At 36.5% G+C, this 15,669-nt stretch overlaps 1 protein-coding gene across 2 annotated transcripts in view; it reads left to right on the top strand.

The window, feature by feature from the left end:
* LOC124367760 (NAD(+) hydrolase sarm1) overlaps nt 1-15,669 on the top strand; it is a 193,439-nt gene that overhangs the window by 64,202 nt on the left and 113,568 nt on the right. The window contains exon 2 of one of the 2 annotated variants that reach the window (XM_046824851.1): nt 10,530-10,577. The exons of the other annotated variant lie outside the window; for it this stretch is intronic. Within the exon in view, the coding sequence (XP_046680807.1) occupies nt 10,530-10,577 (48 nt within the window). The remainder of the gene's footprint in view (nt 1-10,529; nt 10,578-15,669) is intronic. 2 annotated transcript variants of the gene reach the window in all.

The raw sequence follows: 15,669 nt of genomic DNA, 5'->3' as shown, positions 1-15,669 counted from the left end.
AAAATAAACAAGCATGTGTGATTTTGTGTCATGTCAGCTATAACGATAGAAAATAAGACTGTAGGCTGTTCCATTAAAACGCTAAAGAACAGATTTAAAACATTCTATTTTTTGCCAAAGTAAAATGTCTTCTATGTTTAAAGAGAATAAATAACAAATATAAAAAAAATTAACCGGTTTTACATGTAGACGTGGGTGTGCAGTACGGTTGTATCTACATCCTCGCATCCTACGCTTCTCGCATCGTAATACGGAACGTTGATTAAAAAATAGCACTGGATTTGTATTTGTTTTTCACGCAACAAACAAACGAATTTGCTTTCCGACGGTCATGAATCAGTAAAATTACGCATTTCCATACATTCACAGCATTTTTCTGAATTATAATATACACAATAAACTAAAATGAGGCAAAACGGATATTTCCGTATGCCGCGGTTACCACAGTTCCAATAATACGGATATATCCGTATACCGCACTATAAGTGTGGATAAAATATTGAAATATTAGTAGTTGCTTTTTTTGAGAAAACGGTTGATGACCGAAATAAAAAATATAAAGGCCGATTTAAAAGTAAATTGACTATTAAACGTAAACAAGTTGAGCAGACAGTCAGTTTTTTTTACCTTTAATTGTAAAGGTAGAGACTATACCTTTACAATAGTCATTTTGTTGGACTATATAAGTTTTGTACATGATAAAGGTCTGCTAGAAAAACAATTTCGATTCAACGTTCGAAGTAAAACCGTTTTATAACAGCTTTAAAATTATGAAAATGTGTGAATGAAATTCAGCAAACATGAAACAATTCTTATAAACTTTGACGCTGTAATTAGGATGATTATAAAAGATGCCGTACAAGACGTGTACGCACATTCAGATATCTTTTGATATAAATTGTTTACTCTGCGTATAAAATCTATAGAACTGAATTTTGAAATCAAATTCTCATCTTTGTCCTACTAATTCTTTACAATAATTTAACGATGCGCATGTACATTAAACTGTCGTTACTTCTTGTTCCTAAATATGTTTGAATGTGTTTATAGGAAGTTCTCTGTTTAAAGCTCATTAAGAAATATGAAAGGATGAGAGGATTTGGGTATTTTTGCCCTTATCATATGTTATAAAAAACGTAAACACTACGTTTCGAATACTAGTATCTACCCTCTTCCTCATGCGAAAAATTCTGACATGCGTAAGACATAAGGTTAACTCTAACTCGTAAATAAACAATTCAATGAAATCTCTGGCATCCATTGCTAACTTTTGTTGATTTGTTTATTCTCATTCGTAACCTTGTGTCTTCGATTTGTTGACACTTGAAAAACATTTCTGTCACCCTTTCCTTTTTATTTCCGCCATCTTGTCTCTGCCGAGACGATTGCCATTTGCTACTGACCTCTGGTCAGTCGTAGGTGGTTGGTAGACAAATGCAGACGTATTGTGACCTGTATTCTGTAGTTCAGTTTTAATGATTAGTGTTGTGTATAGTGTTTATTAAGTGCTTTTTTAGAGTGAGTGAAGTTGATACACAACATAACATGGTGGTTGTTATTCCTGACTTAGGTGTGTCACAACGCTTTGGTATGATTTGTTTATTTTTAACCTAGTTTATAGTTATGTATTAGGTTAGTTTTTTACCTGAAGAAGAGATTCCAGATCTCGAAACGTAGTGTTACTGATTTTTTGTTTCACTAAACAACGGCAAATATCCGGAAAAATCTGTTTCCTTCACAATCCTTCCAATCATATTGTTTCGAGTTTTTTCACATTGTGATCCAACATTTTAAAAACTCACTTAACCTGATTGAAAAAAAATGGCGGGTGATGAATGTCAGTCTTACTGTCCTTGTTGCAATAAATTAGTTAATGACAGTGATAATGCTCTAGAATGTGAAGGTTTTTGTAAAAATTGGTATCATGGTGAGTGTGTTAATATTTCAGATGAAGAGTATGAGCAGATAAATAAAATATGTGACAAAGTGAAGTGGTATTGCGTACCGTGTGAACAGAGAATTGATCGTGTCGTTGAAAAGGTATGTGACGTTGAGGATTTCTTATCCCTAAATGAAACAGTAAAAAAATTTAATTAATCTGACTAAAATAGTGAATAATGACAATGCTGAAATTGTGAAGAAGCTTGAATGTGTGTCGTCGGAAAAATGTTAGGTTAAGGAATGACATGACTCTGTTCAAAACAACATGTTGAAGAACATATGACAATTTCAAATTCTGTCAAAAGTGACTCACAGACGAACAACAGTGAGCGTGCTGGTATTTTTTCAAGTGAAGTCGAATCTGTGGAGGGCCTTGATGACAAAGATTCTACTCTTGCAGGCCGTTGCATTGATACTTCAATTGCCGTTGACAGTGAAAATGTTGGAATCAGATGGATTATGGACATATGTTAGTAAAACAGAAACACAACACATCACGACCATGTCAACAAGGTAGTGAGGTTAACAAAGTTAAATAAACCGGGTTTACAGGAACTCCGAATATGTAAGTAAAGGAGTTAAATTCAACAAAAAACACGACACTTTAAATAAAAGTGGCAATAATTCACAGGAAAAGAAATATCCTCCAAGTAAGTTACTGCCTAGTATGGATGCAAACGCAATTCTAAAAGTAAAAGTGAAAGAGAACTCATCTATGATGAAACATTCCTACAGTGATGTAATTAAAAGAAATAAGGTAATTTATGGTACAAAAGAGGTAAGTGAGAATATGTCAATTAAACCTGCAGAAAGAATACTATGGCTTTTCATGTCGGGTTGGAAACACAGATGTTTACTGCTGACTCATTAGTTGAATACCTTAATAGTTTAAAAGAGGCACCTACATATCAGTGTGAACAATTAAAAACTAGGTACAGCAACTACAACTCTTTCAAGGTGGGTGTACCGCTCGAATTGGGTGAGGAACTTATGCATCCTAACTTATGGCCTCGAGGGTGTTAGTGTTCGAAAATATAACCCTCTTCGTAGAAACAGTAAGTTATAATAAACCTTTTTTAGGCCTACCCCATTAAGTGGGCCTAGTAAACTCATAGACGTATTGATCAAAACCTATCTACAAATATTAAGGGTCCTAGGCCAAGTATAAGTGTATGTACCTTTTAATGTACAATCATTGCGCAATAAATTATTTGAACTTGAGGCTATATTGGCTCTCAAACAAACCGATGTTATTTGTATTAATGAGCACTGGTTAGTTAAAGATGAAATATCCTTGTATATTCCTGAGGGATTTGAACTGGGGCCGGGTACTTTTTGCCGAGAATCGGGTTTTGGTGGTTCGTCAATTTATGTCAAGAAAGAAATAAGTTATGAAAATGATTGATGTTTCCCGCTATAGTCAAAGTGCAATATGTGAAGCAACTGCCATTAGACTAAGTAAACTGAATGCATTAGTTATATGTGTGTATCGCACGCCAGACTCTAATTTTGGACTGTTTATTTTTAACCTACAATGTTTACTTGCTTATGGTTACTAAGGGTCCAAAAAATTTTAAACATGTAATACTGGCTGGTGATTTTAATGTTGATATATTGAAAGCTAGTGACTCTGAAAAGTCTTGATTTTTTTAAATCTTTTAAGGTCCTTTAATTTGTACTGTACAAATAATGTACCAACTAGGTTTAAGTCTTGCCTTGACAATATAGCTACTAATTTAGCTGCAGAAAACCTAGATATAGTTTTGTTGAACCAAGGAGTAGGCTAAATATCTGATCACGCAGGTATTTGGGTTAGCCTATATCTGGCCAATGAACATAGCCATAGTCGGGATGGCAGTACTATTAGACCTAAGCCCAATGACATGAAAAGTTGGCCAAAAACGTCTCATGTCACAAGATAGGTTAGGTAATCTAGTTGAATGTTTAAGTAATTCTGACTGGAATTGTGTGTATCACAAAGATGTAAATATTGCTGTAAATAGTTTTTTAAATATTTTAACCATGCATTTTAATATTAGTTGCCCAAAGATATCTGTGATACCTAGATCTAAGAAATGCGATGTAATAAACTGGTTTACGCCAGAATTACTAGATAGGCGAATGCAACTTCTAGCTCTATATGATAAATGGAGGATTACTCGGAACCAAGATGATCACATACTTTACAATAGTTTTAAAAAAACTCTATAAGCAGGAAATCATGAAGGCTAAAGTAGCTGCCAACAATAGATATATCAGTAATTCCAATAACCAATGCAAAGCTGCATGGGTTTGTTGCTAAAAGAGAATGTAATCTTAATTGCTCAACAAAACGCAGCTATACCAATCTCACCTGGCCAATTGAACTCTTACTTTGTTAATTTTGTCTATTGACAGTAATGATAAACAGGATGAGGTCATTGATGTAAAATGACTCAGTGTACTCTGACTTGCTATCAAATTCTACTAGGCCTAATGCTGATAATGTATTTAAATGGAAGTTGGTGGATGAAGGAATGGTAAAGTGTGTTGTCAATAAAATGAGTGGCTCACATAGTGAGGATGTGTATGGTTTGTCCAATTTTTTTTGCTTAAAAAATATAATTAATGTTATATTGTTACCACTTACTTATCTGGTAAATTTAGTTGTTACTGTAGGATATTTTCCAGACTGCCTAAAGATGTCTAAAGTTAACACCTATGTTTAAGAAAGGAGATATGAACTGTCCTGAAAATTATCGGCCGATCACAATTGTCCCCAATTTTAAGTAAGGTAATCGAGTCTTGCCTGGTGGCACAGCTGTATGAATACTTTGTTACCAACAATTTGTTGTATACTTTTCAATTTGGCTTTAGGCCTAAACATACAACCGTGGATGCAGTTGAGAAAATTGTAGACTATATTTTTAAACAGCTTTGAGGACAAGCTGGTGGTTGGTACTAGCCTATTAGACCTTAGTAAGGCTTTTGACAATGTTTCTCATGTTATGTTATGTCAAAAACTTAAACATTATGGTGTTGTAAATGAAGAACTGTCAGTAATAGAAAGTTATCTTAAGAATAGGAAACAAATGGTTGCTGTTAAAAATGAGTGCTCCAGAATATCTTGATGTTTATGCAGGTGTTCCGCAGGGCTCTGTCCTTGGTCCTTTTCTTTTTTTGGTGTTTGTGAATGACTTTAGTTATAATGTGTCAGCTTTCTCTATACTGTATGCTGATGACACCACGTTGATCCAAAATGATGTAAATATTCCAAATGTACAAGCAAAACTGAATGAAGCTCTCATACAGGCAAAAACATGGTATTTTCTCTAACAAATTGTTTATAAATGAAAATAAAACAGAACACATCATATTCTCTTGAAACATCACATTAACTTAGATGATAGTATGTTTAAGCCGGTAAGCTGCTCGGCATATATCTACACAGTAAGCTCTGTTGGGAGGAACATGTCAGTAATTTATGTAAAAAATTGGCAAGAGTGACCTATCTCTTAAGAAAATTAAAAAACTTGTGTAAGTTCAGAAGTAACTAATTATGTGCTATTTTGGATTGTTCCATACTCATCTAATTTATGGAATTAGACTCTGGGGAAATTCAGCCTCTGCCAAAAAAGCCTTTGTATGGCAAAAAAAGCGATAAGAGCAATTACTGGATTGTTTTCAATGGAGTCATGCAGAAAGGTTTTCCCCAAATCTTAACATTATGACTCTAGCTAGTGCATATATTTACTGTAACCTATTCTATGTAAAAAATAATATAGATGATTTTAAAGAAAATTCCTTAGTTCATAGTTTACAACACAAGGCAAAAAGAAAATTTGTTTAAACCTAGCATTAGACTCAATAAGTATTATAAGAGCTATAAATATCATCAACTATTATTATTCAACAAGTTGCCAAATTCTGTAAAATCTCTACCACCTAAGAAATTTAGTATTATGGTTAGCAAGTGGCTTAAGATCAAAGCCTTCTATACTGTTGAAGAGTACTTGAATTGTAGTGACATGTGTGATATTATCATTCGGACTAGTTAAGAGTTTTTATTTCATTATTGGGGCTTGATTGAACGATGCCTATTGTACTGTTTTTTGTATTTAATGGCAAATAAATCTCTTGATTCTTGATTCTTCCATCCTCAAAAATAAACTTCAAACAATGAATCGAACAAGATAATACCTGCCAATTTTCTAAAAGTTTCAGTTTTATGATGAACAACAATGTAAAAATAATTTCCATTATCGTATATGAAGTTGATTTTTCCCGGTGAGGAATCTTCTGTTTAGGTTCTTTGACCGAATTCGCATTCCTATTTTAGATCACATCTCTGCTTCAATCCTCGGTGATATTTTCCGTGAAGATATTTGCAGTTCGATTGTGCTTATGAGTACACTTATGGCCTTGAACAAACATGCCGGAGTATTTGCGGCCGGTTCGTTAAGTGTGTTTGGACATGCCAAGAAGAATGACAAGTTTCAAACACCTTCAAGAAAATCCAGGAACCGAGAAAAACACGGCGGTCAGTGTGATTCCCAGAAACTGTCTGCCAACCGCGGTCCCTTGCCAAGCCGAAGTCCGGGCAGAAATAGCTCTGGCAGCGAGACAGTCCCCACGCGGTCAGATTTGGCAGCAGCACAAGGGTGAATCAGGCGGGTCGGGAATATTGGTGAGAGGTGGCCAGGTAGACGTAGACGTGTACAAATACACCAAGGATTTGTCTCGAGGTTAGCAGCAATAACGTGAAGGTACGGAAAAATGAAGAAAAACATGATTAATGAGGACAAAAATAATTCATTTTATGTAGGTCAAAGTACAGTCTGTGTGTAGGTTTCATCCTTAACCACTTCATTCATGCTTTTCACTCTACTGATGCAATGCAATGATTTGTATAATTAAGTCTTTGAATAAGAACAGATTTTGTTCATCCATCATCCCTTTGGTCTTTTAAATTTGAATTGCAAAATAGTGATATGTGTTTTATCACTAAAATCACAACAAAATGCTCGCTGCACGAAATGGTCATCGGAGATGATTCTAAACCTACACTAATATGCTATACAACGGCGTCCTGAGGTCTCGTAATGATTGGAACTGGTAGACCAGGGCGACCCCAGGTCTACAGGTGCTACTTGGTATCCCTGCGGTGGGATGGGGTTGGTTACCACATGTACACCGGGTTCTGGAGTGGACTTGAAATAAATTGATAAAAATCCTCCTCTACATTTCGATTTATTTTTCCTACCTAACCGATTAAAATTGAGTGATAAAACTAATAAACATTTATTCTATGATGTATTTTGGGCCTTTTTGAAAAAAATTATCTAACTCAATATTTAAAAATTTGACAGTATAAATAATATTACAATCCAAATACTAAAAAAAAACAATACGTCAATATGTATTTTATTTAACTTAGGTTCTTCCAGATTATAAACTTTTACTTTGATTTTTATACGAATAATTTTCATGATGATCTTATAAAATTAACTTCGTTTTATTGACAGTTATTACATATCAAATCGTGTTTTAATTTAATTTACCTTTTTTTACTATTTAAAGTGATAATTTTGTCTTGTCTATTTTTATATTACAGCAATTTGTTCATTGTTAATTATCTATTGTAGTTAAAATAATGTCTTTTACATATTATGGAATTTAACATCAATTTTATTTTCTAAGAATAAATTACTTATAAGAGAGTGAAATATTTTTATTTATGTATACATATATACTATGTATAACTGATGAACAATTATTTCATAAAGAAGTATTTAATCACCATGTAAATGTTTTATTATGGTAATGTAATCTATTGCGCCTTTATGGAAACAAGTGTATACTCTCCTTTTAATGAAATCAAATCCTTTACCACTGTGGAATATTTGCGTGAGAAGATTAATTTGTTGAAATATTCAGTGTTGCCCGTGGTTCCAGGTGTGTTGCCAATAGACACCTTCGCTACAGGTCATCGACCTGGCATTCCCCACTCTTGTACGTTCTCTTGCATTCTTTGTCCTCTGATGAATATCTTATGGAAAGTCTGTTTAAAATAGACGCGAGAATTAATCACTCATCAATTTTTAGAGTGTGATATCGTAAGTGTAAAAATATATATTACTCGTACTCAACGGGTTCGTAGAAACTTCGGATGAGTGTTGACAAACAGAGTTATATATCGAGGTGATCAGCTTTATTGCTTTATTGTTGCCAGGCTGTAGGCGTTGTAAACGTTCCTAGTGGCCGTGTCGTAACGTCGATGCCAAGGTGAAGGTCGTACCTGTTGTAAATAAGGTTGTAAAATCGTAAGCTTCTTGTTAGATATACGATACAAGTAAACACGTTTTAATAAAATATAATCAAAGGGAGTCGGATAGCCATTTTGTTTTTATTTTTTATAATCTTATATTCGCTGCGCTTACCTAGGACCAACGGCGGTTGCACTATACCCAGTGTAGTAGGAAACGTTTGCACTACACCAGTGTAGTATGAAAGGCAGTTGCACTACACCCAGTGTAGTGTGAACGGAGGTTGCATTACACCCAGTGTAGTGTGAACGGCGATTGCACTATACCCAGTGTAGTATGAAAGGCAGTTGCACTACACCAGTGTAGTATGAAAGGCAGTTGCACTACACCCAGTGTAGTGTGAACGGCGGTTGCACTACACCCAGTGTAGTAGGAACGTTGCACTACACCAGTGTAGTATGAAAGGCAGTTGCACTACACCCAGTGTAGTGGGAACGGAGGTTGCATTACACCCAGTGTAGTGTGAAAGGCGGTTGCACTATACCCTAGTGTAGTGGGAACGGCAATTGAACTACACCCACTGTAGTGGGAACGGCGGTTGTACTACACTAGTGTAGTGGGAAAGGCAGTTGCACTACACCCAGTGTAGTGGGGACGGTGGTTGCATTACACCCAGTGTAGTGTGAACGGCGGTTGCACTACACCCAGTGTAGTGTGAACGGCGGTTGCACTACACCCAGTGTAGTGTGAACGGCGGTTTCATTACACAGTGTAGTGTGAACGGCGGTTGCAACTATACCCAGTGTAGTAGGAACGTTGTACTACACCAGTGTAGTATGAAAGGCAGGTTGCACTACACCCAGTGTAGTGGGGAACGGTGGTTGCATTATACCCAGTGTAGTGTGAACGGTGGTTGCATTACACCCAGTGTAGTGTGAACGGCGGTTTCATTACACCCAGTGTAGTGTGAACGGCGATTGAACTACATACCCAGTGTAGTAGGAACGGCGGTTGTACTACACCCAGTGTAGTATGAACGGCAGTTGCACTACACCCAGTGTAGTGGGAACGGAGGTTGCATTACACCTAGTGTAGTATGAAACGGCGGTTTCACTACACCTAGTGTAGTGTGAACGGCAATTGCATTACACCCAGTGTAGTGGGAACGGCGGTTGTACTACACCCAGTGTAGTGTGAACGGCCGGTTGCACTACACCCAGTGTAGTGGAAACGGCGGTTTCACTAAACACCTAGTGTAGTGTGAAACGACGGTTGACACTACACCAATGTAGTGAGAACTGCGGTTGCACTACACCCAGTGTATTGGAAACGGCGGTTGCAACTACACCAGTGTAGTGTGAAAGGCGGTTGCACTACACCCAGTGTACTGTGGGAACGGCGGTTGCACTAAACCCAGTGTATTGGAAACGGCGGTTGCATTACACCCAGTGTAGTGTGAAAGGCGGTTGCACTACACCCAGTGTAGTGTGAACGGCGGTTGCACTACACCAATGTAGTGTGAAAGGCGGTTGCACTACACACAGTGTAGTGGAAACGGCGGTTGCACTACACCCAGTGTAGTGGGAGCGGCGGTTGCACTACACCTAGACGGAGGGCTGTTTTCGCTAGATTACTGAATCAATGTCGAGCGTAGCTGCTGCTTGGATGGGTGGCCGCTTAGCGATCCTGTCCTTGGTGCTTAGGACCGATAAAATTGTTTGCGCTATCTCTAACTCAAACTTATAGTTTGATGCCACAGACCGTGTATCCACCGGCTTTGCCATGCACATCTAAACTTATATTTAATTTTCTTACTGTGATGTAATAACTGTTTTCCACCCACTTCCTATTTTATTCTGGCTGCACCCATATTGTTAGTGGTTTTCAGTGGTTTCCAGCACTAGGAGAGTCTTAGAAATGAATAAAAATCCACTAACCATGCCTAGGTGTAAATCCCTTCTAAATGATTTTCTTGGGATAGGAAACCAAGTTATTTGACTATCAAAACATGTATGTTTTGTTTTTATTTTTAGGATTCAGAAAAAACAAAAAGCAACCTCTTGAAAATGAAAAATATAATTACACACAAACAAATTGAAAGAGAAATTAAAATACAAAAGTACAAAATCCTACAGAAATATAGATATACAGAAATTAAAATTCCTGTTTGCATTACTACTTTTGAGCGAACTATTTAGTAATAAGTGTACTACAATAATTATTATATCATTTACTTTAATTTAATAATATAATAGCATTATCCTATACGTGTCCATCGAAAAATCTGTATATAAAATAAATTATATGAATTGAATATTTTCTAAAGGTCATCTTTTGTTCCAGGTAGGGGGCATCAGCACAACCACGAATCCATGGATATTCCCTAGTGAGGTAAAACCATAACAGTTTAGGTTTGGCTAGAGTAATTATTAGAAATGTAGCGCAAATAGCTACGAATAACGTGACAATACCCCCACTTGAAAACCTGACAGTTAGGTATGTAGATAAGGCTAATTACGGCACTTGCCAATTACGTGAATGATCTTCCAATTATTCCATAAATTAGGACTTAAATGGAAATCAGCGTAGGGTGGTATTGTGATAACACGTTATTTCCACTTTAACTTATTAACGCATTTTTTATGATATTAGCTCTAGTACTAAGGACTGACACTTCGGCAAAGTCTAGCTCAGATTCAAACATGACATGACCTCAATCGCGCTATAGAATATTCCTAGGTGAGTAGGCCTAACCTTCAGAGCTACCTCCAACTGGATGAAAACTAAATACATTATAAGTTGATGCACATATGATTCTCCATGCAACTCCCCAAGATGATTTGATCTCTACATGATCAAACGGTCATCTTCTCATATTCAGTGAGCCTAACCATAGGGCATAAATATCTGAGGAGGCATCTCCACAGAATTGGTATTCGTAGAGATGATCAATCTGTAGGCTATGTAATGAGCAAGAAGAAGTTGCTGAACACTTTTCATTCTGGACTATTCTGTGTTGGCTAAATGTCGTCTTTGGTACCTTGGACAACGATGGTCCCACCAAGAAGGGTGGTTTGTGGGGTTGTTGAAACTATGATGGCTTCATTGTATGTTTCCGGGGTGAGCATTAGGAAAAAGGTGGACTTGGGTCAGGATCAATCATGAGATGACTTCAATCGTTCTGAAATATCTATAGGTATGAAGCTTTCATACCTATCTTCAACTGAATGAAAACCAAATACACTAGGCGATGATGCACATATGTCGTCTACATGAGCAAATAGTCTTTCAGTGTACCTAATTATTGATGATACGTGGAAATCTGATGAAGAATTGCACAGAGATAATCCATTCTGCAGTGAATGCAATGGGTAAGAAGCTGTTAAGCGCTTGCTTTTTGACTATCCAGTGTTAGCTAAATGTCATCGTTTGTACTTTGGACAACTATAGTCCCACCATAAGAGGTTTTCAGCGGTTTATGAGATTGCTGAATCTGTGGGCAATAGGCCATCCCTTAGGAATAGAAGAAGCACTACCGTTGTCTGATAGGCTGCACGATAAAATATTCCTTACAGAAGTCTGGTGCCGTAACATTAAGCCAGTGTTACAGTATACGGTTTAATTTTACACAGCCACTTCTGATTGTAGATAATGATATGAACAGTATCATAAAGAAGTGTTTCCAGACAAATGGTATTGGAATTGTTAGCATTTATAGCTTAGACTATAATTAATTATTGTATCAAATAACTGTCCCTTTTGGTGTCTTAAGAGTCAGTAGTACTAGAGTATGAACAATATTAAACCTGAAGGAAACAGGATTTTTCCGGACATTTGCCATCGTTCAATGAAACAATAAATCAGTAACACCACGTTTTGAGATCTGCAATCTGATCTCTTCTTCAGGTAATAACTAACCTAATACATAATTACAAACTAGGTTAAAATAAGCAAATCATACCAAAGCGTTGTGGCACGCCTAAGTCAGGGTTATTATTATATTAGGTTAATATTAGGTTAGTTATTACCTGAAGAAGAGATCAGATTGCAGATCTCGAAACGTAGTGTTACTGATTTATTGTTTCACTGAACGATGGCAAATTTCCGGAAAAATCCTGTTTCATTCACAATCCATCCATCGTCAAAAATAACCTTCAAGCAATATTAAACCTCATGTATTTTTACGATCTTATTTTTAGTCGCAGAATTCTGGAAAATATATTATAACTAACACGTTGAACTTTTCCAATGTTTTTATAGATTATTAAGAAAACAATTTTAAATTGTGTTCTACTTCATCGTTTAAATATTCCAAAAGTATAAAGTTTACAACTTTTTTTTATGTATGCGTATAAAATTATATCTTTGAAATGAGACATCTCCCATAACGCCCTTTAATTTATTATTTAACAACAAAGGAACACCTGCAAAAGGAATGTGGGATAATTTGGATATTGTATATGAATATTGAGACACAATCTACAATTTTCACTGATGCTATTAAAGTACGTAGTGCATCAATGTATCTATAAAAAATATAGCTGACGCTTCTGAACTAGACCGTTAAATCTATAACAAAATAAACAACACGGCGAATACGTACAGCATTTTTATCTTCTCTAGATACATTTTGAAGTTTGTCTAAAACTAATCGAACCATTACAGTCAATTCCTTCGTTGTTAAAGTGTAGCTTATCTTTTAATTTGAAGGAATTACAAATGTAGTGCCTAACAAAATTACAGTGTCCAAAATAACCGATAGAAGACTAAAGTCCAATGCAAACAGACGCCAAGGGCTATTGTGAAATTCATTTGAGGCACTCATGGTGAATTTTGCCAACATCTTCTTCAATTGGACCTCTTCTATAGTAAATACCTCCTTGCAAAATTTCGTTTTTAAATACCCATTCTTGTATCTGATCCATTCGTTGATTAGTATCGGCATTGCCAACATGGATATCCATAGGATAATTAGGATCCGATCGGAATCGTTAAGAGTAGTGTCCAGATACCGGTACATATCAAAACGTTCCGAAACAAATATGATAGGCATATTGAGAGCGTCACCAACCAAAACCAGAGTCATTGGAAGGAAGTAGAACTGATTTGTGAGGTAAAAGAGGTCCTTTGTTCCAAAATATGTTCTAGAGATGGTGCGTAACCGATGGATCCTGCAGTACCAGGGACTACAACGGTGGGTGCAGGGGGTCCGCCTGGTCCACTGCGTGCAGTGCAGTAAATTGGGGAGTCACCTTCTACTATCGGCAACACTGTATTCAAACCTTGGAACTTTAGCTCGGTAAAGGGATTGTCGCTCATCCTGTAAACACAATCCTGCACGATTGTAAAGATCAGGATCAGATGGTAATGGAAAACAAGGGATGAGAACTGCGAAGGTACTAGGAGTACAAATGCAATGCAGCCATATATCGGGTCCGAAATCAGCAACGTTTCCATGGTGTTAATAATGAAGGGGATATTGCTTTGGCAGTCAAAAGCTGAAACAACTAAAGAAATCGCACCGATGGTAGCGGCCACGTAGTAGTTGATTTTCCTTTGCCTCCCGCACTTGGCAACATTTCTCTCAGTCACCGCTGCAAGCATAAACACTTTGTTCAAGTTCTCCCTCCGGAGGATCATCGATACTACCGATAGTCCTGTCAGCCACTCAAACACAATCCTCATTATAAGTAAGTACTCTAACGGACCACTGTCACTGTGTCCTGTGAATAACACGCCGACTATGAGTGATACAATGAATATTTTGCCTGCAAAAGGAACTAGGACGAGTAAAATGTGATGCCCCGCCATCTTCCTCATATCTTGCACTGGCAACGGGACACCGGTCGCGATATAAATGTAGTAGCTCAGTTTCAGATGGAACGAAACGCTGAATGGATTCATAGTTAAGTCAGAACAGTACACTGGTCAGTTGCACGAAGTCGATGCAAGAACATGTTTGCTTTTGTCACCAAGGAGTCGTCGGCCAACTTGCCAAACAAGTAAAGTAATTGGATTATTCATGTCACTCCCATAAAGACGCATTTGATTGTATACGATTCGTAACAGTTCTGGTTACATTTGTTTACAAATTATGGTAGTGACAGTTTTGAATCTTATTGCTGCTTATTTGTAAAACAATTGGTAGGATTAAACGCTCAAACACTTACGGAATATTATAAATATATAACAGCAAGAGATTCCCTGCAGTTATAAAAAGGCTATGATAAAAAGGCCGTAAGCATTAGACGTGTTGTTAATTTTGCAAGGAGGTATTTACAACAGGTAAGGTCCAATTGAAGAAGATGTTGACAAAATTCACCATGAGTACCTCAAATGAATTTCACAACAGCCCTTGGCGTCTATTTGCATTGGACTTTAGTCTTCTATCGGTTATTTTGGACACTGTAATTTTGTTAGGCACTACATTTGTAATTCCTTCAAATTAATATGATAAGCTACACTTTAATAACGAAGGAATTAACTGTAATGATTCGATTAGTTTTAGATAAACTTCCAAATGTATCTAGAGATGATATAAATGCTGTAAGTATTCGCCGTGTTGTTTATTTTGTTATAGATTTAACGGCCTAGTTCAGAAGCGTCAGCTTTATCTTTCCACGAGATGCATTGATGCAATACGTACTTTAATAGCATCAGCGAAAATTGTAGATTTTGTCTCAATACTAATATACAATATCAAAAATATCCCACCTTCCTTTTTCAGGTGTTCCTTTGTTGCTAAATAATAAATTAGAGGACGTTATGGGAGATGTCTCTTTTCAAAGACATAATTAGTATGCATCCATTAAAAAAAATTGTTGTAAACTTGTATAAAATTTAAAAAAGTTGTTTAAAATTTGTTGTTTATACTTTTGGAATATTTAAACGATAAGGTAGAACATAATTTAAAATTGTTTTCTTAATAATCAATAAGACCTTTTGTTATTTACATGAGTAAAATATAGATAATTTTGAGCAAATAAGTTTGGCTCTATTTTACCTTTCACTCAGTGAAACGTCTGAAATATGACACTTTATCACAGACTTGACTCCTTGATAGTCGGTGTTCAAAACGAACTCTTGGCATCCTTTGGGCACCATAGACCTCTTGACCAAAAAAGAGCTCTGCCTGGTCTCCCAACAGCCACCTATTGTAATCTCGTATATGAAGAGGCAATGTCATTGCCCTATCAGATGCAAAATTTTGTGCTCTACGATGCTTTAGACATGATCCCCGAAGGATCGGTGTAACCGGAGGGTGAAATGGAGTTAAACTTAACATTGTCATTGAATAAACTCTACCCACCTACGTTATGTGTAATTAACTGTGTATTGTTACAACTGTAAGTTGAACTTAATCCAAGTTACTCTGCAAAAAATAATGTAATCTAATCGAAACTGCGTTTTCCTTCGAGTCTGTAGAACACAAGACTTCTATAAATAGACCGGACGACATTGAATCTAGAAATATCTTGACCCT

The sequence above is a fragment of the Homalodisca vitripennis genome, chromosome 8 (assembly GCF_021130785.1).
Source record: "Homalodisca vitripennis isolate AUS2020 chromosome 8, UT_GWSS_2.1, whole genome shotgun sequence".
NCBI lineage: Eukaryota > Metazoa > Arthropoda > Insecta > Hemiptera > Cicadellidae > Homalodisca > Homalodisca vitripennis.
The sequence above is the reverse complement of the archived record's forward strand: the minus strand, read 5'-3'. Positions and strand labels throughout refer to the sequence as shown.